Source organism: Nycticebus coucang, chromosome 22 (assembly GCF_027406575.1).
Source record: "Nycticebus coucang isolate mNycCou1 chromosome 22, mNycCou1.pri, whole genome shotgun sequence".
Classification (NCBI taxonomy): domain Eukaryota; kingdom Metazoa; phylum Chordata; class Mammalia; order Primates; family Lorisidae; genus Nycticebus; species Nycticebus coucang.
Window position 1 is genome coordinate 16,222,611 of NC_069801.1, and position 22,016 is coordinate 16,244,626.

A 22,016-nucleotide genomic window follows, 5' to 3' on the forward strand; every position below is an offset into this window, starting at 1 on the left:
CCTTCTAGGCTTCTGTGTGCTGCTGCTTCTGCCTGGAATGCTGTTGGCCTTCTCCTTCCTTGCTAGCTTCTATTCAGACTTCAGATTTCAGCTTAGACAATTCCTCCTGCTTCCCCACTTCCTAGTTTGAGTAGTAAAGCACTCAATAATTAGGACTAATTTATCATTGATAATGTTTTTATTAATATTAATATTACTTGTTAATTTTACAAAGACTTAGTCATTTTATTATTTTCTGCCTTCTTTTTATTATTTTCTGTCCAGAGCACCTGGGTTCCTCTCTCTCTCTTCCCTTAGCCTGACTCTTAAAATGCTGAATTGTAATTTTGCTTTGCCTGTCTGCTAGGCTCTGACCTGCCTAAAGACAGAGGTTTATCCTTTATTATTGTACCCCAGCTCCTAGGACAGGGCCAGGTATTTTAGGACTCAAGGTCAAAGTGGGATGACATAATAGAAAGGAAACGGAATCTGCTGCTACACAGAAATGGGCAGTCCTAGCTCTGCCTTCCACTTTCTGAGCTCTATGGGACAAGTGCCTAACTTCTCTGGACTTAGGTGTCTTCAGGTATATCTAAGAAGTGATGATTATACTTGCCTCGTGGATTTTCTGGAGTGAGAGTATTCAAAGCACCAGGCTTGGAATTGGTGTTGATGAATAATTATTTATTAGTATCAAGTGTGTATTACATACAAGAATGTGACAGATGAGATGTGACATTCTTTATGCAGAAGGATCAGCCATATCCAAGAGCCCTTAAGAGATAAACCCATCTTGGGGCAGCACCTGTGGTTCAAAGGAGTGGGGTGCCCCATATACTAGGGGTGGCGGGTTCAAACCCAGCCCCAGCCAAAAAACTGCAAAAAAAAAAAGAGAGAGAGATAGACCCATCTTGCTATCCTATTTTAGAGGCTAATAAAGGGACGTCAGTGGGCAGGGCAGTTGCCCCTCTCATCAGTGAACAAACACAGAGGGAAGAGATTGAGACCTCAGGCCCAAGATGCAGATAGCTTGGCTTTTTGATGGAGCTACCACCATCCTGAGCCTCTAAACCGGAAGGCGTCCTGCAGCCTCCCAGTGGCTGTTTCTGGGATGCGCGGAAACAGCATCATTGTTGTATTGGCTTACACTGCCCCCTAGGGAGAATTTTCCTACAGAACCAAGGGGCACTGGACTGAGCCCCTTCCTTCTCTCTTGCCCTCACTCCCATAGCAATCTCAGCCCATTTCATAGCTTTGCATACCATCTTTGTACACACTACTCCCCAAGTCCACACTACACCTCTGAACTCTTGACTAGAAGATTCAGCTTCCACTCTTCCTCTCTCGACTGAGTTGTCTAATAGGCATCTCAGTCTGAATGTGTCCAAAACTGAGCTCCTCATTCTCCCCCACACCCACACATCCCCAGTCTTCCCCATCCCAGTTATGCAACTCCAGCCTTCCCCTGATGCCTAGATTGAAACCTCACATGAGTCCTCCCTTTCCTTCACACCCCAAGTCCAACTCATCAGCAAATCCTCTTGGCCATGCCTTCAAAATATGTCTAGAATCTGATTACTTCTTGTTACCCTGGTCCAGACCACCATCATTTCTAGATTAATTACTCAAATAGCCTCTGGTCATGCAGCATCTGGCCTAACCCAGTGGTTCTTATCTTAGTTGGAGAAAAAGCCCAAGTCCTTATAAGGCCCTGTAGGGCTCTATATGATGTGACTCTTATCACTCGCCCCATCACTGTAGTCACTCACTCCAAGCTACTTTTGTTTGTGCCAGGCACACTCCTGCCTCAGGGCCTTTGCATTTGCTATTTCCTCTGCCTAGACTATTCTTGCTTTCTGTAGAATGCTACATGGCTGGCTCTCTCATTTCTATCAGGTCTTTACTTAAAAGAAGTAAGGCCTTCCCTGGCTATCTTATCAAAGTTTCAACACTCCTCTGACATGTCCTGTCTGCCAAACTTGTGTTACGTTTTTCTTATTAGTATTTATCACTGTTCAATGTATCATACATTTTACACATTACCTTCCACTGCAGCATAAGTTCCACAAGGTTAGAGATTTTGTTTAGTTTCTTCCCTGACGTTTCTTCAATGCCTAAAATTAGAGGTTAGTGATATGTGAAGAATGAATTTACATGTCTTTTTCTAATTTAATCTTCCCAATAAGATACTTCAGTATTGTTCCCAGTCTGTAGATGAGAAGACTGAGGCCCAGAGAGACAGTCACCTGCCCAAGGGACATACAGCTAAGAAGTGTGGCTCAAGGGAACACTCTACCTCCCTTACCTTACCAACCTTATAAATTACCATTATCTGCACTCAGATTTCTCATCATTTAAATGGAGCTCATAAGAGTGCTCTCTTGGGGCGGCGCCTGTGGCTCAGTCGGTAAGGGGTAAGGCGCCGGCCCCATATACCAAGGGTGGCGGGTTCAAGCCCGGCCCCAGCCAAAATGTAACCAAAAAATAGCTGGGCGTTGTGGCGGGCGCCTGTAGTCCCAGCTACTTGGGAGGCTGAGGCAAGAGAATCGCTTAAGCCCCAGGAGTTGGAAGTTGCTGTGAGCTGTGTGAGGCCACGGCACTCTACCGAGGGCCATAAAGTGAGACTCTGTCTCTACAAAAAAAAAAAAAAAAAAAGAGTGCTCTCTTGCAGAGCCATTGTTATGATTATGTGTGACAAAGCATGTGACAAGCTTATAGCTAGTGCCTGTAAGCTCATTGTAATTGCTTAAAAGTAGTTAAATGTGAAAGGATGTACAAGGCGTTCATCCCTAGTCATGAAAGGTAGGAACATTTCAGGCACATAGCCTGGTCAAGAGGCCAGGAAGTTACTATTATTGTTAATATCATTGTCATTCCCGTTCACTCTCTATGGAGCATGATTTAACCACACCAACCTGTTCCCAGAATAAACTCCTCTGCAGCTTTGACATATGCTGGGTCCTCCACTTAGAACACATTTAAGTACAATTTCTGCATGGAAACTCCTATGCATCCTTCAGGGCCCAACTCAAAAATATTCTCCTTTGGGAAGCCTTTCCCGATTTCCCCCAGGTACTTCATGTTCCTGTACCTATGATTGAGGTTGCAATTTATTTAACAACTAGGGGTTTTGTTGTTGTTTGTTTAATCTGAAGCCCCTACCAGGCCACTGTGAGCTCCCTGAGGGACAGGTTTTGTGGGTCCTGATGCATAAACAATATGGAGACTTTATTTAAAAATATGAAATTATGAACACAAAACCAAGTTTGAAAGTGATGTTTATTTAGAATGACAAAAAAAGCAAAACATTCTGAAGTTTAAAAAACTAACAAAAGACCGTGAGCAGTGGCTCATGCCTATAATCCCAGTGCTCTGGGAGGCCAAGGCAGGTGTATGCTTGAGCTCAGGAGTTCCAGACCACACTGAGCAAGAGCAAGACCCCAGTCTCTAAAAATAGCCAGGCTTTGTGGTGGGTGCCTGTAGTCCCTGCTATTTGGGAGGCTGAGGCAAGAGGATCACTTGACCCCAAGAATTTGAGGTTGCTTCAGGGGTCCTCAAACTTTTTAAACGGGGCCAATTCACTGTCCCTTAGACCATTGGAGGGCTGGACTATAGTTTAAAAAAAAAACTATGAACAAATTCTGCACATATCTTATTTTGAAGTAAAAAAACAAAATGGGAGCAAATACAATCACACCGCCTCATGTGGCCTGCAGGCCACAGTTTGAGGACCCCTGTGACCACAGCACTCTATTTATAAGGGTAGCAAAGTGAGACTCTGTTTCAAAAAAATTTTAAATAAAAAAATAAACTGACTATGGTTAGAATATTTTTCTTTTTCTTTCTTTTTTTTTTTTTTTTTGGAGATAGGGGATCACTCTTACCACCCAGGCTGGAGTGCAGTGGCATGATCGTAGCTCACTATAACTTTGAACTCCTAGGCTTAAGTGATCTTCCTGCTTCAGCCTCCCAAGTAACTGGGATTACAGGTATGTCCCACGACACCTGGCTAATTTTTCTATTTTTAGTAAAAACAGAGTCTCACTATTGCTTAGGCGGGACTTGAACTCCTGAAGTCAAGCAGTCCACTTGCCTTAGCTTCTCAGAGTATTAGGATTACAGGCATGAGCTGCTGTGCACGGCTGTTAGCAAAATTTTTAAAGATTGTAAGAAACACATAGAATTTACCATCTTAGCTATTTCAAGCATGCAGTTTAGTAGTGTTAAATATATTCACATTATTGTGCAACAGATCTCTAGAATTTTTCATCTTGCAAAACAAAGTCTGTACCCATTCTTTTGCAGATTTTATAAAAACATGTAAACCATGCAAGGGATGGGTCCTAAGTCTTAAACTTCATGAGCTTCATGATAAATACTGTCCTGCTGAGGGCAGATTAGAATCTTCTCAAAGTTCCCCAGGACCTAGCCTTGGACATTGTACACAGTAAGAAATCAAGGTTGCATCAAATGTCAGCTCCAGAGGGGAGAAGCATTAGAGAGTATATGATCCAGAAGTCTTAACCTTCTCATGGAGTCCTGGGATTTTTGAGGAGGTGTTTCAGGGGCTTCTATTGGGGGCTGCTGTAGCTCTTCCCCTGCTCCACTTGAAACAATGGAGGACCTTTGTTTAAATAATAATAGTAATGAAATTAATAGTCATCAAATTGACATGTATTAGGCACTCCACTATGTGATAGACACCATTCTATAAGTACCTCCTTGTATTGAGTTACTTTTTTTTTTTTTTTCGTAGAGACAGAGTCTCACTTTATGGCCCTCGGTAGAGTGCCGTGGCCTCACACAGCTCACAGCAACCTCCAACTCCTGGGCTTAAGTGATTCTCTTGCCTCAGCCTCCCAAGTAGCTGGGACTACAGGTGCCCGCCACAACGCCCGGCTTTTTTTTTTTTGTTGCAGTTTGGCCGGGGCCGGGTTTGAACCCTCCACCCTCGGTATATGGGGCCGGCGCCTTACCGACTGAGCCACAGGCGCTGCCCTGTATTGAGTTACTTAATCCTTACAGTGTAACTGTGTAGTTGGAACTATCATTATTCCATTTTACAGAGGAAGATACTGAGGCTTGAAAAGCTTCTGGTTTATATATGTATTAAGGTTCCATGTAAGATAACCGAAAAAAAATTGTTCTACTAATAATGTGTTTTGAAAAAGCCTGAATTAGTCCAAGCTCTTTATTTTACGTATGGAGAAGTAAGACCCACAAAAATGGAGCTCATTTGCTCAATGACATACATTTATTCTTCTTTATTCTGGATTCCTGCTATGTGCCAGGCACAGTGCTATAGCCTAAGGGTTCAGAGGTCAGCAAGATACTCATGGAACATTATTTTATTCTGTCACTCAGGCTGAAGTGTAGTGACTCAATCACAACTCACTGTAGCCTCGAACTCCTGGGCTCAGGTATCCTCCTCCCTCAGCCGCCTGAATAGCTGGGACTATAGGCATGAGCCACCATGCATGGATGGAACATAATCTTAGTGGGAGCCATTGGAGGTATATACAACAAGAAATCAATATGGGCAATAATTCCAGAGTGCTGAGATGGTAAATTGAGGGAGATGTAATTGAATGACAAGGAGGGAGAGGGCTAATTTAGATCGAAAGATGGTCAGAGAAGCCTGGTGTGTGGAGGTAACATGTGAGCCACAGCCTGAGGACCTAAAGAAGCCAGCCATGGACCACTATGAGAGAAGAGCACTCCAGGCAAAGGGCACTGTGAGTGCAAAGGCCTCGAGCAGACTCTTGGTCCACTTGCTGCCTCTGTAGGCCCTCCCTGGGAGAGAGGCTCCTTGGTGTCTTGGACCAACCTCAAGCTCAGTCCCTAAGGTGCCAACATATTTAGAAAGGGAGCAGCTCTCTCAGGCTGTGGCTTGCCCAGAGCCCTGTGGCTAACCCGGATCTGAGTTGCCTGGTTCCTGTCTGGCAGGGTATAAGCAGACATCCTCCCTGCCTTCTGTCTCTAGGCTCTAGCCCTGGCCCCAAATCTCCATAGCAACCCCTAGACACAATTCTGATCCAAAGGAGGAAGATCTGGAACAGAAAGCGCAAAGACCATAGTGAAGAGACCATAGGAGCTGGCAGACTTGCCTCTCCAGCTCCTTGTATCTCCCCAGAGACCCCAAATTGAAGATTCCGTGGGTCTGCACCATTGGTGGGCATAGCAGAGCCTGGATGGAGGCTCATCTTTGGCAGCTGCCCCAAAGGCTGCTCCTGCTGGGGGCAGCTGCCCTGACTGTGTCTGCTTTGGAGACAGGTGAGTATGAGGGGGCTTGGCTGGGGCACCCAGGAGGCTCGGGCCCCCACCACCCTGACAGACTGTATTTGTCTAATCAGAAGTTACTCTGATAGGCCAGGACATTTGAGGTAGAGGAGGCTGGAAAACCCTCTGGAAGGCTAGGGGTCTAGGGATGGTCAGGACAGCCCTCAGGTCTTAACAATGGAAAATACTGTGGGCTTTGGAGTCACACAGCCCTGCCTTCACACACTCTGCCACTTCCTACATTTGTACCCTTGAGTTTATTAGTTCAATTATTAGTTTCTTCAGCAGTAAAATGAGAGTAATAATAGCCCCTTGCCCTGTAAGGGATGATTATTAGTGTACATATAAGATGAAATAGACCAGGCAAGACGCTTAGTGCTCACTTGACTCACTCTGTAAACCCCTCTGTTACCCCATATGTCTCCACGGTGGGCTCTGGCTTTAATAGGTCTGCACAAATACGGGAAAATATTCTCACATCTTGAGCTGTGATGGAGTTCTCCACAGACCCACATTCTGGATGATCCTGAGTACCCAATAGTACCCCTACCTTGCCCAGAAAACTTACCTCCTCTTCTCTGTCCTTAAAACCATCAAAGCTACTTTGAGCACTTACACTTTCTCTTATTTAATCCTCACAACCACCTTGTAGTACTAAGGATATTTTGGGCTATAAGTAACAAATACCAAACTAAATGGACCTTAATCCCTACGGCATTTATTATTTCACCTAAGAAGCACGGCCATAGGTGATTCCAGAGAACGTTAATTCAGCAGCTCAGCTACATCATTTCTGTTTCTCTGTAATGCTCACGACCTCACCCTCTGGAGATGGCTGCTGCAGCACTGGATATCTCATCCTCGGTCACAGCTTTCAAAAGCAGGCTCATCAGCAGACAGCTCTCCACACACACTTCCTTTTATTTTATTTTATTTTTTGACAGATTCTCACCCTCTGTTTCTCAGGCTAGAGTGCCATAGCATAAGCCTAGCTCACAGCAACCTCAAACTCCTGGGTCCAAATGATCCTTCTGCCTCAGCCTCCCTAGTAGCTAGGACTACAGGCGCCTGCCATAGTGCCTAGCAGGTTTTTCTATTTTTAGTAGAGATGGGGTTTTGCTCTTGCTCAGGCTGGTCTCAAAGTCCTGAGCTCAAGGGATCCTCTTGGCTCAAACTTCCAGAGTCCTAGGATTTACAGGTGTGTGCCACTGCCAGCTCCCTTCAGCCCCCTTCCCCCTCTTTTTTTTGGTCTGGGAGGAATACTTAGCTAGGAACTCCCAGCAGACCTCTTGTTAAATCTCATCAGCCTGAACCACTGGGTCACACATCAATCCCTAAACCTGACAGATAAATTAGGATTACAAGGCTTCTTTTAGCAAGAAGAAACAAGGAATGGCTCTTGGGTGGGCAAGAACCCAAATGTGTCTACTCCATCCTTGAATAAGAGAGAACAGGCAGTCCTCAAGTTACAAACATCCAACTTAGGTACAACTCACACAAACGGGGGCTATTACTGAAGTAGTAGCCAACACTTCTGTAACACTGATTAAATGCCAGGCACTGTACTAAGGCCTGTACACCTATCTGTCTACAATACTTTATTTGCAATTCTAAAATACAAAGAGCTCCGAAAACCAAAATTTGTTCTTGACTAATTTATTGGTAACACTTGACCTGAACTGAGAGGAGATTATCGTCTTTATTTACCTCCCCAAGGATAAGTGTGCAGACAATCGATGTCTAGACAATGTGTTTCATCTTGGAGAGTCTCTGTGGACTCTCTTTGGGGCTGCAATACAATATGCTGTGTGTGTGTATATATAATATGTACATATCCTCTTTCTAAAATCGGAAAATTCTGAAACACATCTTAGGTCTTTTGAATAGGATTGTGGATTTGAATAAAATGAAACTCATTTAATTGTCATAAAAATTCTGAGATTGCTTGACATCTCTGTTGATCCATGAGGAAACAGAGGCTCAGAGAGGGAGAGAGACTTGCTTGGGGATCACACAGGGGGCAGAGACAGGTTTGGGATCTCGCTGTGTAGCTCCAGGGTCCGTGGTTTTCTCTGCAGCCGACCTGGTGGCCCTGTGCGGGCAGACGTGGCAGGGGGACGGGCTGCTGCTGCGCTCGCATTCTGCGTCCCGCAGATTCTACTTCGTGGTTCCCGACACCGACTGCGGGCTCTGGCTAGAGGCGGCGGCCCCTGGCGACAGGATCCGCTTCCAGTTCCGCTTCTTCCTGGTCTACAGCCTGACCCCAGCGTCCCCGCCGCCCCCGGCACCCAGCCCTTCGGCCGACCCCTGCGCCCCCGGCTCCTTCCTGCAGTTCTACGAGGGCCCGCCGGGGGCGCCCCGGGTCCTGGGGGCCCCTGTTTGTGGCCTGACCATCCCCGTCCCCGTGGCGTCCTCTGGACCTTTCCTAGGACTGCGCCTGGTCACTAGAGGTCGCCAGCCTCGCGTGGACTTCGTGGGCGAAGTCACCTCTTTCCGGTTAGGTGAGTTGAAGCTGAGGGTCAGGACAAGGCCACAGTGGGGGTGCGGCACAGGGGCTGGTAGTCGAGGAATGGGGGGCACAGGGAGCTGGGAAGTGGGGGAGAGGCTGGGGCCTCAGAGTGGAGGGATGATGACTGCTGGAGGGACCCAGTAAGGGACAGGTGTTCCAAGCCCAAAGAGCCACCCCCATAAATCTGGCTACCATGGATATGCAGGCCAGGATGCCCTGGTGTTCACACACACACACACACACACACACACATTCACACATGTACACACCTCACTCTGACATCCACACACTCACACACACGTCCACATAACCCACAACCTTGTACACACACACACACACCCCTCACATGCTCTCACACGCTGCACACTCACACACAATTCACATCACATACAGCTCATGTACACACAGTACCACCTTGCACACCTACACACAACACACTATCAAGTTCATAAGGGCTCCTCAGTCCCAGGTCAGTCCTTCAGGTGTTTGCAGAAGGGCATGGTTAGGACACTCACGACTGTAGGTAACAGCAGCCCCCTTAGCAAGGAGAGGGAACCTTGGGAACTGAAATGAATCCTACTTGCTTATTAAGCATGGCCTTTTGGTCCTTTGCACACAACATCTCATCTGTGCCTCTCAGCAGTTCTACTAGGTCAGCATTCATACTATGTTCACATTGGGGAAACAAGCTCCCAGAGGTTAAGGGCCCAAGGCCTCTCAGCTGGTAAGCATAGTGGCTGGACTTTAATGCTAGTGTGTCCTGCGGCTGAATTGAGTTCAAGGCTTTAGCTCCAGGGAGTTCCCCTAGAACTGGAGCCACTTGGTGGTGTCACAGAAGAGGCTGTCTCCAGTGATGGCAAATAGATGAACTTCCAAAGCCCAGAAGATTCCAAAACAATGGAGAAGTCTTATCGTGATCCCTGGCAGAATATTCAGAATGGAGATTTATACATGAGGTTGTGAGCTATTTAAGGCAATAACATGGGGGTCTCTGAGAGCCAACATAGGTTCACCAAGAACTAGACCTTGGAGCACTAGGCCTTGGACAGGCCTTTAGCACTGAGCTGGCTGGAGAGCTTCCATTCCAACGACTTTGTCTCTTTAGTCAAGTTTCACCCTTCTACCCTGGAATAGTGCATGGTCTGAAGTTTGGATTTTAGATTCTCTTTCTTTCCCCTATTAGAGTCTGTGGCTCTGAAATAAACTATAGGAAATTTGTACCCAAAACCATTGGGCCATAACTGATGGTGCCTGGGGTCCCCTTCTCTGGGTGCTGTAGGCTATAGCATGCCAAGATTTCTATCATATTGCTTTCCAAACATTTTCACTACCTGATTAGAAATCACTGCCAACTTTCCTCCTGTCCTTTCTTCCTCTTTCTCTACGTGGCTTTGGGCTCCGGTGAGGTGCAGTTGTCAGCCCGGGAGGCCAAGAGTGTTGCAGCTTCTCTGTGTTTAGCGGGATGGCCCTCCAAAAGGAAAGTGGCAGTGATGAAGCCCTCTTGTAACTCTGGCTTCCTTGAATCCTTTCAATGAGGGAAGGTTCACTACACATCCTCAGGCCATATGCAGTCTGTCAGTCACATCTACAGGCATACCCTGCCTGTCTTATGCATGCACTTAGGACTCCCTGTATGTTACCATGTGAATGTCTGTGTTTTTTCTCTCATAGACACTCACTTTTACACCTACATGCCTTTATTTATTTATTTATTTAAGACAGAGTCTCAAGCTGTCACCGTGGCTAGAGTGCCATGGTGTCATCATAGCTCACAGCAACTTCAAACTCTTTGGCTCAAGTGATCCTCTTGCCTCAGCTTTTCTGTTTTTAGTAGAGACAGGGTCTCACTCTTGCTCAAGCTATCTTGATCTTGCTCAGGCAGGTCTTGAACATCAAGCAATCCACCGTCTTGGCCTCCCAGAGTGCTAGAATTACAGGTGTGAGCCACCACACCCAGCCTATTTGATAGGGTCTCACTCTGTTGCCCAGGCTGGAGTGCAGTAGAGTGATCATAGCTCACTGCAACTTCAAACTCCAGGGCTCAAGTGATCCTCCTTATGATAGGACCCTTCCTCCCAGGAGACACTCATCCACATTTTTGTCCGTGATAACAGCTCTCTCCACCCACACCTTCCACATCCTCACTATAGGGACACATGCCTTGATCCACAATCCTCATCTCAGGATTCCCTCTTCCACCTCAGGATCTTGTGGTGCCTACTTCCGCTGTGGGAATGGCAGATGCATCCCTCCGAGCCTGGTGTGTGATCACTGGGGCATGGACAACTGTGGCGATGGCAGTGACCAGAGCTCTTGGCCACCAGCTGACTGTGGAGGTCAGTGACGGATGAAGCCTGGGTCCTGCTGAACAGCCAGGAGGGAAGCCTGGCCCCAGTACCCTTTCCCTGCAGCGCCGCCTTACAGGAGAGGTGGGAGGCAGAGGCACAGCAGGAGGGAGGAAGGTGGCCTAAGGGTCAAACCAGTTAGAGCCAGAAGGATGCTGGAGATCATCTGATCCAGCTGTTTGCAAATGATGGTTTAGTAGTGGAAACTTCCTAAAAGGGGCCTGGCAGAAGTCCAAGATATCAAAAGGGGAGATCTTCTGCTAAACTGGACATGGGGGGACTCGGGCCTTGGCTGACTGATGCCTCTTTGGGGGCTCTAAATATCACCCTCAAAATGTACTTTAATCCAGTCTGACTTCTGCATTTTACAAATGGGGAAACTAAAGTCCAGAGAGAGGAAATGGTGGGGGAGCAGTAGAAATCACCTAGGAATAATCTATTCCTGGGGGTCTAGAGCTGTTCTACCCACCGACTCTTCCCCAATTAGAAGTGGGACAGAGGGGCAGTGCCTGTGGCTCAGAGGAGTAGAGCACTGGCCCCATATGCTGGAGGTGGCAGGTTCAAACCCAGCCCTGGCCAAAACCTGCAAAAGACCAAAAAAAAAAAAAAGTCAGGAGTTCAAGACCAACCTGGACAACAGAATGAGCTCCCTGTCCCCACAGAAGTGGGACAGAGGCAGGGCTACCACGTGCAGTTGAACAGGTTGTTCGTTGCACAAAAGCATCTGACTGTCCTGAAACTCACCACGTTGCCCAGGCTGGTTGCAAACTCCTGGCCTCAAGCGATCCTCCTGTCTTGGCCTCCCAAAGTGCTGGGATTACAGGCATGAACCACTGTGCCCAGTCCGGATCCAGGATTTAGTTTTTGTGTCTCTTTCGGCTCCACTCAGCTGTGCCAGTTTCTCAGGATTTCCTTGTTTTTGATACCTTGACAGTTTTTTTTTTTTAAAGACATAGTCTCACTCACTTTGTCACCTTCAGTAGAGTGCCGTGGCGTCACAGCTTACCTCCAGCTCTTGGGCTTAGGTCATTCTCTTGCCTCAGCCTCCCGAGTAGCTGGGACTACAGGTTCCTGCCACACACACAGCTATTTTTGTTGTTGTTGTTGTTGTAGTTTGGCCGGGCCGGGTTCGAACTCTCCACCCTCGGTATAGGGGGCCGGCACCCTACTCACTGAGCTACAGGCACCGCCTGATACCTTGACAGTTTTTTTTTTTTTTTTTTTTTGCACTTTTTGGCCGTGGCTGGGTTTGAACCTGCCACCTCCAGCTATGGGGCCGGAGGCCCCAGCGCCACCATATTTTGACAGTTTTGAGGAGTACTGCTCAGGTATTTTGTAGGCTTCCCCACTATTGGAATTGGCCTGATACTTTTCTCATGATGAGGCTGTAGTTACAGGTTATTGGAAAACCACAGAGGTGAAGTACCACTTTTATCACATCATATCCAACATGCATACAACTTGGCTTACATCTATTGATGTTGATCTTAGTCACCTGGCTAAGGCCCTGTTTGTCAGGTTTCTCCACTGTTACTTTCTGCCTCCTGTATCCATACCATACTCTTTGGAAGTCACTATGTTCAGCCCACACTTGGGTAGGAAGTTATGAGTTATGATTTCCTACCAAAGGAGCCTTTTAAAAGATTAAGTCAGATCATCACTCCTGTGCTCAAACCCTCCACTAACTTCTCATCTCAGAGAAAGGGAAGCCTCCCAGGGGCCCCAAGTCGTGCAAGAGTGGGCCCCGCCCCTTAGGGCCCTGCCTCCTTTCACCAGCCCCGCCCCAAGCCCCGCCTTCTCCCACTGCCTCAGCACCTCTGCACTGGCCCCCTCGCGGGACCTTCCACACTCCAGCCTTGTCCTGCCTTCTGAGCTTTGCACTAGCCATTTCCTCCACCAGGAAGGCTTTCCTTTAGAGATATGCATGCTCATGCCTTTGCCTCCTGGCAGATCTCTGCTTAACTATCACCGTAAGTTCTTTCCCAACTGCTTTATATAGAGAGGGTGTCCATAAAGTTCATGTGCAATTTAAAAAGTAAGCCCACACGGTAACCGTGTCTACTTACAGATGAATGGCTAAACAAAATGTGGTCTCTCCATACAATGGAGCTTTGAAAAGGAAGGAAATTCTCACCCAAGTGACCATATAGATGAACCTTGAGGACATGCTAAATGAAAATAAGCCAGTTACCAAAGGACAAATACTGTATGATTCCATTTATATGAGGTACCTAGCGTAGCCAAAGGTAGAACTCTGGTCACCAGGGGCTGGAGAGTTTTGTTTAATGGATATGGAGTTTTAGTTTGGGAAGATAAAGTTCTGGAGATGGATGGTGGTGATGGTTGCACAACAGTGTGAATGTACTTAGGGCCACTGAACTGTCTGCTTAAACATGTTTAAAATGGTAATTGCTGTATGCATTTTACCACAATCAAAAAGATAGCAAGCCTGCCCCAGCCAACATGTCTCCCTTCTCTGCTTACTTTCTTTCTATAGCACCTGTCTGCCTTTGACATATGCTTTTTTTTTTTTTTTTTGAGACAGAGTCTCACTTTGTTGCCCTAGGTAGAGTGCCATGGCATCATAGCTCACAGCAACCTCAAATTCTTGGGCTCAAGCAATCCTCTTGCCTCAGCCTCCTGAGTAACTGGGACTACAGGTGCCTGCTACAACACCTTGTTATTTTTAGAGATAGGATCTTGCTCAGGCTGGTCTCGGACTCCTAAGCTCAAGAGATCCACCTGCCTTAGCCTCCCAGAGAGCTAGGATTACAGGCATGAGTCACCGTGTCCTACTTGACATATGCTATATTAATGTGTTTTGTGTCTTCTGCACTAAACTGCTAGTTTTATGAAGACTTTTTTGCTTGTTAGTTGCTTATTTTTGCTTAGTTGTCTCCCTAATCACTAGAGCAATGTCTGAGGTAGAGAGGCAATGCTCAAGAAATACTGGTCAGATGAGTGGAAGAGTGAACTTGTCTATGCCTCAGTTTCCTGATCTGTGAAATAGGGAGGATAAACCTAACCTGTCAGAGTTGTTATAAACTGTAAGTGAAATAGTGCAGGTAGGCTGGTCATGGTGGCTCACGCTTATCCTAGCACTATGGGAGGCTGAGGTGGTTGGGTTGGTTGAGCTTAGGAGTTTGAGACCACCCTGACCAAAAGCAAGTGAGAGTCCATCTCTACTCAAAATAGAAAAATTAACTGGGCATTGTGGCGGGCCCCTACAGTCCCAGCTACTGGGGAGGCTGAGGCAAGCGAATCTCTTGAACCCAGGAGTTTGAGGTTGCTGTGAGCTGTGACACTAGTGCTTTACTCAGGGAATCTCTGTCTCAGGGGGAAAAAAAAAGAAAGAAATACTGCAGGGCCCAGCACCTAGCATGACTTAACCTCTCTGTAAAATGGAAATACTAATAGTGACAAACTCAGAGAAGTCTTATGAGGGTTAAATGAAACACAGAGATGCCCCAGAAAGGGTGGTTCTCTGTGCGTGTGCTGTTGTTTTCCACTGCAGGTCCCTCTCTGGTGGCCAGCCAGACTGCAAGTACGGATGCCGACACCTCCAAGGCCCTGACTCTCTCCCCGCCTTTTGGGTCTGCAGGCCCCCTCTGGATTGCAACTAAGAGGAGCCCCCCAGCAGGCAGGGACCCAGTACAACAGAATGTAACTTCAGAAGGCAGGTGGCTTTTGGTTATAACCCCCTCCTACACATGTCCCTCACCAGGTGATGGGAATGGGAACAGCAGGCCCAGGCTGAGGCCTGAGCGGACCCTCTCTTCCTGCAGGCCCCCATCTCTGGGGGGTGGCCCTGGCTTCCTCGCTGCTCCTGGCCTCCACTGGCCTCCTTGTGTGTTTCCTCTGGTGCTGCTGTCGCCCCGGCTGGTTGGATTGGCAACGGCAGCCGGGTCCCTATGACCTCTGCCTCAGCTGTGGCGCAGCCTGCACCACCTGCTACATGTATCCTGGCCAGGTCGCCCCTGGGGGGCTGCAGCTGAGTGGACCAGCCTTCCAGGATCAGGGAGGCCACCCCTAGAAAGAACTGTGTGCATCAGAGGAAGGAGGCTATGGGGTAAGACAGACCCTGGGTCCTAATCCCCAGTTGGCTGTCTGACCTTGGATAGGTCACCTAACCCTCTGAGACTCAGTTGCAGACTGAGGACAATTGCTGCCTCACAGGGCCACTAAGGGACATGGGAGGTAACTTGTCACAGCAAACCCTGCAGGTCAGGTGGTGGCTGGCATTGTGCTGGGCCAGGGAATGGCAGGACCTCCATGCCCAGAGCGGGAAGTGGGGGCCTCACTCCCCAAGGCTGCCTTGCTTCATTCCCAGACCTCACTTGCCCTCCTTTGCCCCACTCTGACCTACCCAAAGGTTCCAAAGAGTCAAGCCCTAGTCAAAGACACAGGAGAACCCTGGCGGGGATAGCACCGTTTATTAAGGAAAATCAAGACAAAGACCACAGGAGGGTCCCTTCTAGGACATGGAGGCCAGGTGTTCCGACCCCACAGTCTGGGGGCCCTGGTAGGAGGGTGCTTACCCCCTAGCTGGGTCCTCCGGCTCCCACAGATGGGGCAAGGCTGTCATAACTCCCCTTCATCCCCTTGGTCTGAGTCGCAGCTCCCCCCACCCAAGGCACTAACTCTTCCAGCTACCAACAGCTCCCCCACGAGTCCCCTGGGCCTTCACTTCCAGATGAGTGGGGGATGTGGTATGGTGGGGAGACCCTCTCAGTGCCGGGTCCTGCCTTTAGCAGCTCCTGTAGAGTTGGGGTGGGGTCTCCCTTGCAGCCCCTGGGGGAGGGGCCCTGGGCTATTGTTGGCAGGGGGTCAGAATGCAGGCCAGGAGGGCATGGCAGGAGTGGGGAGGCTGCCAGGGGCAGGTGGTCCAGCTGGCTGGCGAGGTGGGGAGCTGGGACATGGGCTGGGAGGGGGAGAGGGCTGCTTGCCCAGGGTGAGCTGCCTTTTGCTCCACAGCTGGTACTAAAGAGATTTCCCAACCTGGAGGGCGTGGCAAAGGCTCCTGCGACGCCCCCCATCTCGGGTAGCTGGTGAGGCACAAGGTTGTAGGCCAAGGTTGGCTCTCACAGGAATGAGGGCTGCCCCAGGGCTGCAGCAATGAATGGCTGGCCCTACCTGGTGGCCTTCTAAGGCACCTACTCTCATCCAACCTGCCGTGCCCATCAGCCTTGTGGCTTTGCCCAGCTGTATGTGTGGGGATGGCGTGCCCACCTCCAGTCCAGCCCAGGGCAGTAGCAGCAAAGCGTGGCATTGCCTCAGTTCTTACAAAAAATTCATAATAATATTAATAATAATATACTCGGCATTGTTGGGCTGGGGTGCTGCCCAGGAGTCCGTGTAGGGCAGGTGGGTGCCTATGAAGGGCAGGAGCGTGTGTTGGCCCCGGCCTGGGCGCGGTGCTGCAGGTCCAGGGGCTGTGGAGGAGGGGCGTTGGGCCCAGCCGAGTGCAGCACCAGATTCTTGACACAGCCTGTGACACCAGAGGAGAACCTGCCCCCAGTCAGCGTGGCCACATCGGGGGCTCCGCCTGCAGGGAGGGGAGAAGAGGAGGGGTATGGACTCCAGAAGCCCAGGAAATGAGGAAGGCCTTGCAGGAGGCGGGGCTCCAGGCCTGCACTGAGTCCCATGCCCAGGACTTACCAATGTAGATGCTGCCCTTGGCATTGACGGCCACATTGGGGCCTGGGGATTGGCCGCTGACCAGCTCCTCACCGTCGACCTGGATGGAGCCTCTCTGGCCCTCTCTGCGGTGGAACTGAGTCAGGCCCTTTACCACGAATTCCCCCAGCCTCCCTGGCCCCACAAGAGAGTCCCCTCCTTTTGGCACTGGATTTCTGCCTCCTGTTCCATGAACTCTTTCTTTCCCCCACGGTATAAAAGCTCTGGCTAGTGGGGTCGCCCCCTCCCCCAGCTTCTTCCTAGAGCTCCATGCCTGCCTCCTTGTCCATTTGGGGGAGGGTGTCCTGCCCCGCTCCTGAACCCTGGGCCCGCCGGCTCCCTTACCGCAGTGCTGTCACCCGGTGCCACTCGCCATCATTTACGGGGTCCTCAGAGACAAGGTGGGCCTCCCCACTACCCAGCTCGTAGCTGCAGTCACAGAGGCCCAAGAGGGTGTGAGCTGGGGCAGGCCTGGAGAGGGGTGGAGTGCTGGGAGCCAGGGAAGGGAGGGAAGGGAGGGAAGGGGGTCAGGACCTACCTGAAGACAAGGTGTCCATCCTTAAGCCCAAGGCTGATGAAGTCTTTGCCTCGGCCAGGCTCTCCCACTTCCTGCCATGGAAGCACGAGGTTTCTGGGGGACCAAGCCTGAACAGCTGAGGCGCCCTAAGACCTGTAACCTCTGCCTCTCTCTCTCCACCACCCTGGCCACCAAGAGATCAGCTTCCTGGCCGGGGAGCCCTGAGTGGGATGCCCACACTCACCACACCCTGCCAGAGCAGGAGGCCACTGGCTGTGCTGGTCCGAACCTCCATCTCAATGGTCTCGGGCACCTCGGGCAGGCTGTGGGGCAGGGGTGGGTGAGGAACAGAAGTCACAGATTCCTGTCCTCCCCAGTGGGCCCACAGGCTCTCCCAATACCAGTCTTACCTCCTGGAGAAGATGCGGCCAGGGAGGGCCAGAAAGCCATTGTCATAGAAATAGGCTCCATACTGTCCAGGGGCATCTGCAGGAGAATGGGTGGGGACACCTGCTCACCTGCACCAGGTGTCAGTCCTGCACAGGTTCCCTGACCCCTGACCCCAACCTCCACTCTACTCCCTGCTGTCCCTGGATACCTAAAGGGGCTGTCGACAGAATTCAGAGGCCCTGTGAACTTGCATGGGAAACATAACTCTATTTCCACTCACTTCTCACAGAAATGTAGCAGTTCCTTTAATTATAGATGTAGGCAACAAACCAAAGTAGCAGTACCAGGACATGTGACTTTGTCACAAATATTTATTTATCACATTACAGTAGTTGCAAAGATTTCAAAATAACATCTGCACCTGTTACTGTTTTGAAATTGGGGTAGCTGTGAAGACCACCACTAGATCTTGTCATTTCATGTTTTAATAAATAGTACATACATTCTAAATCAGAAATGTATCACTGGTATCCTTTGAAATCTATGTATTTTATGTAGTCAATAGGATCCACATCTGGTGACCAATCATCTTGCTTGCCAAGTTCTGCCTGGCTTTAGCTCTGAAAATCCCACTTCTCAAGAAATCCTTCAGTCCAGAGAAAACAAGGACAGTTGGTCACCTTGATCTGTGGCAATCAATGGTTGGTTCAGGGCCTATGTGTTTTCTCCAGCTTATAGCTCAGGCAAGTGACAGCTCCAGATGTGGGCAGCCTGGACTGCAGCGTAGGCCTTTCAACGCCAATGTCTGCCTTGTGTGTGGCTCCACTATCCCCTGCCTATCTCTTCAAAACCCATCCCCCAGGCCAGCACTGGCCAGAGTAGGCCTGGCAGCTACCAGGGCAGGCTCTGCCACCATTAAACGATGAGGATAACAGCTAACATTTATCAGGCACCTACGATGTGCCTATGCGGGAAGCTTCACCTCTAGTTACTAACATTTTCTTTAACTGAATCCTTATAACAACCCTATGGATTAATATGATAATATGATATCAATATGTGGCTACCATTCTGTATCCACTTTGTATCAGACATTGTTCTAGGCAATTAAAATACACTAAACAGGCTAGGCCCAGTGGCTCACGTCTCAAATCCCAGCACTCTGGGAGGCCAAAGTAGGAGGATTGCTTAAGCTCAGGAGTTGGAGACCAGACTGAACAAAAGCAAGACTCTGCCTCTACTAAAAATAGAAAAATGAGCCAGGTGTGGTGGTGGGCACCTGTAGTCCCAGCTACTTGGGAGTCTGAAGCAGGAGGATTGCTTGAGCCCAGGAGTTTGAGGTTGCCATGAGTTATGACAACACCACTGCACTCTGCCTGGGACGACAGTAAACAATTTTACTCTTATACAAAATGTTATCCAAAGCCCTGTGGAAAGAGATTATTCATCTCCGTGTTATGTGTGAGAAAACTAAAGCAAAAAAAGTTAAGCTACTCATACAAAGTCACACAGTTACTGAGTGGGCTGGACTAAGATCTGAACCCATGGCTGGCTCAAGAGTCCACACTTTTAACCTGTATACCACTGCATCTCCTGATATTTTAATAATAATAAGAAAATGTGTCTGTGAAGGAGTTAGCATACTGCCTGTAAATGTTTAGTCAATATTAAGTCTTTACTATGATCTTTGCTTTTATTTTTATTTATTTATTTATTTTTGAGACAGAGTCTCGCTTTGTCATCCTTAGTAGAGTGCCCTGGCATCATAGCTCACAGCAACCTCTAACTCTGGGGCTCAAGTGATTCTCTTGCCTCAGTCCCCAGGTAGCTGGGACTACAGGCACCTGCCATAAATGCCCAGCTATTTTTAGAGACAGGTCTTGTTGTAGCTCAGGCTAGTCTCAAACTCATGAGCTCAAGTGATCCACCCACCTCAGCCTCCCAAAGTGCTGGGATTATAGATATGAGCCACTGTGCCTGGCCTATTTTTATTTATTTTAGAGATAGTGTCTCACTCTGTCACCTAGGCTGTAGTACAGTGTCCCAGTCATAGCTCACTGCAACCTTGAATGCCTGGGCTCAAGGGATCCTCCTATTTCAGTCTCCCAAGTAGCTGGGACTACAGGTATGTGCCACCAGGCCTGGCTAATGTTTTAATTTTAATTTTTGTACAGATGAGGTCTTGCTATGTTGCCCAGGTTGGTCTACATCCCTGGGCTCAAGCAGTCTTCCTGCTTCTGCCTTCCAAAGTGTTGGGAATACAGGTGTGAGCTACCACGCCCAGCCTATCTTTGCTTTTAAAGAGACAGTGGAATCCTTGAGAATGAGGGTCCTGCCTTAATTGTTTTGTTTTTACTGTTCCCAGGGCAGGGATGGGCACACACTAGATGTCTGAATGCATGAATACAGAGAAGGAAACTGAGGTCAGAGTGACTGTAAGCCCTGGCCAATGTCACCTAGACAGGAAGTACGGGGCAGAACCCCATACTGGGTGGGTACAGGTTGTGCAGTGTGGCTGAACTCTTCTTTATTCTGGTCTCTGTGCCTATCAAGCCCTTCCAATATTTTGCTTCAAGGCCAGAATTGAGGGTGATATGGAACTGAAAGGGAGCCTCAGAGATGGAAACCAGGGAGAAGGCTTTTCTGGCCACAAGTACTCACCATTGCCCCCGCTGCCTTCCAGATGCCAGTCGGACTCCGCTGTGCCATGTCCAGAACCTATGGGGAAGGGGGATGTCCAGTTGGTGGGCACAGACACCCATGGCTACTGTGTCCAGCCCCAGGGGACCATGAGGAAAGTGAGTACCTTGTTGACATCGTGGCCCAGAGAAACCGGGGAGGCAGAGGCAGCGGGTGCCCTGGCAGGTGCCCCCATGCAGACAGGGCTCACGAAGCTGGCAGGGGTTCTCCTCATGCTCACACAGGTCTCCTGCGGGCGGAGGTGAGGGCGAGGGGATGGGTGGGCATGCACTGCCGACCACCTGTGCCCCTCCCTGCCGGTGTCCCAGGCAGGCTTTCCCACCTTTGAAGCCATCCTGACACAGGCACTGGAACTCATACTCGCCGGCAGGCAGGCACGTGGCGCCGTGCTGGCAAGGCTGGCGCTCACAGGGGGAGCTGTCATAGCACTGCCCGACGCCCCGGCTGCCCAGGAAGCTGTAGGTGAGGTCTAATCGCTTGCCATTCACTGATACCTGTAGGCATAGGGACACTGAGGGACGAAGCGGGTATGGGAGGCAGAGGCCCAGGTGTCCCAGCAGAGAGAAGACTATGGCAGAGGAAACTGGGAGACCATAAGGCGGGGAGAGAGGTATGGGAACTGAGTGCCTACTGTGTACCAGGAGCATCCATCCATGCCGCCAACCCTTCCTAGGGGGTGTTATCCCCATTTTATAAGGGAGGAAGCTGAGGCTCAGAGGTGAAGTATCTGAGCCCAGCGCTCCAGGCTAGTTGCAGGCAGAGGACACTATTTGCCCTCCTCCCATCCACTTGTTCTCTGAAGGCTGCTCCTCACCTCGCTCACGCAACCACGGAAGTGAGAGCTCACGTTGGTGGCTGGGGACAGTTGCACAGAGGGCTCCACACCACCCAGGTAGAGAAGGGTGTGCAGGTTGAGGCCCTGACTCTTGCCAGGTGAGGAGCGAAGCACGGGGCGGCCACCGTTCACCCGCAGGCTGCCGTCCTTGTTGAGGCGCTCTGCAGACACGCGGTGCCAGCGGCCCAGGGCCAGCGGCTCAGTGCTCCGCAGAACGGCCAGCCCTGGGGAAGATGCCAGGCAGGGCTTGGAACGTGGGGGTCCCTGCCCCACCACATACAGAGGGGGAACTCCCGTGGTCCTCTGGTTCACCAGATGAGAAGTCCACAGCCAAGGGAGGTCTAAGGACTTGCCCAGTCACATATGGAAGAAATGTGCAGGAAGGATCTGTCTCCTGAATTTATTTCTCGGGACATGGAGGACCAAGGAGGGCCAAGGAGGGCACAGAGCTTGGCATCTAGGCACCCAGCTGCACTTGGTACTCAGTGCTTACCTGACCCCAACTCATAGCGGAACTCCAGGTGGCCACCAGCCATTGCCAGGGACACGAAGTCCTCCACGGGACCACTCCGTCCCCCACTGAACAGCAGGACTCCATCAGGCGCCAGTGGCTTGAACTCCACATCCAGTCGTAGCTCGTGGTGTGTGTTGGTGAGAGGGGGCAGCGCCAGGTAGGAGCCAGAGCCCGACAGGGAGGGAGTGGTCACTGTCACACCTACAGCAGCCACAGCCGGGGTAATGGGAGGCAGAGGGGCAGGTGGAGTGCCTACTGTGTGCCAGGAGCAT

At 49.8% G+C, this 22,016-nt stretch overlaps 2 protein-coding genes across 14 annotated transcripts in view; one reads left to right on the forward strand and one right to left on the reverse strand.

The window, feature by feature from the left end:
- Positions 1–6,081: 6,081 nt before the first annotated feature.
- On the forward strand, positions 6,082–15,409 carry LDLRAD2 (low density lipoprotein receptor class A domain containing 2). Of its 3 annotated transcripts, none has more exons than XM_053575733.1 (4): positions 6,082–6,252; positions 8,310–8,759; positions 10,972–11,103; positions 14,627–15,409. In XM_053575733.1, the coding sequence occupies exons 1-4, from the start codon at positions 6,171–6,173 to the stop codon at positions 15,025–15,027; spliced, it is 1,065 nt and encodes a 354-aa protein (XP_053431708.1). In that variant the 5' UTR covers positions 6,082–6,170; the 3' UTR covers positions 15,028–15,409. The 3 variants fall into 3 exon arrangements, with proteins under 3 accessions (XP_053431708.1, XP_053431710.1, XP_053431709.1); XM_053575735.1 differs by having other exon boundaries at positions 14,714–15,409; XM_053575734.1 differs by having other exon boundaries at positions 8,337–8,759.
- Positions 15,410–16,389: 980 nt separating this feature from the next.
- HSPG2 (heparan sulfate proteoglycan 2) overlaps positions 16,390–22,016 on the reverse strand; it is a 102,929-nt gene continuing 97,302 nt past the window's right edge. For all 11 annotated transcript variants that reach the window (XM_053575732.1, XM_053575730.1, XM_053575727.1 and 8 more), the window contains 11 exons: positions 21,724–21,945; positions 21,210–21,454; positions 20,718–20,889; positions 20,502–20,624; positions 20,357–20,413; positions 17,716–17,791; positions 17,550–17,628; positions 17,327–17,397; positions 17,134–17,217; positions 16,771–16,874; positions 16,390–16,657 (listed from right to left, as the gene is read on the reverse strand). In XM_053575732.1, the coding sequence (XP_053431707.1) occupies positions 16,485–16,657; positions 16,771–16,874; positions 17,134–17,217; positions 17,327–17,397; positions 17,550–17,628; positions 17,716–17,791; positions 20,357–20,413; positions 20,502–20,624; positions 20,718–20,889; positions 21,210–21,454; positions 21,724–21,945 (1,406 nt within the window). In that variant the 3' untranslated portion in view covers positions 16,390–16,484. The remainder of the gene's footprint in view (positions 16,658–16,770; positions 16,875–17,133; positions 17,218–17,326; positions 17,398–17,549; positions 17,629–17,715; positions 17,792–20,356; positions 20,414–20,501; positions 20,625–20,717; positions 20,890–21,209; positions 21,455–21,723; positions 21,946–22,016) is intronic.

What these genes read in the sequence shown, in the direction of transcription:
- LDLRAD2 (XM_053575733.1), top strand. Translation starts at nt 6,171, where the DNA reads ATGGAGGCTCATCTTTGGCAGCTGCCCCAAAGGCTGCTCCTGCTGGGG. An exon ending in TGTGTCTGCTTTGGAGACAG is followed by an intron (nt 6,253 to 8,309) that starts GTGAGTATGAGG and finishes CTCGCTGTGTAG; the next exon opens with CTCCAGGGTCCGTGGTTTTC. An exon ending in AGTCACCTCTTTCCGGTTAG is followed by an intron (nt 8,760 to 10,971) that starts GTGAGTTGAAGC and finishes CTTCCACCTCAG; the next exon opens with GATCTTGTGGTGCCTACTTC.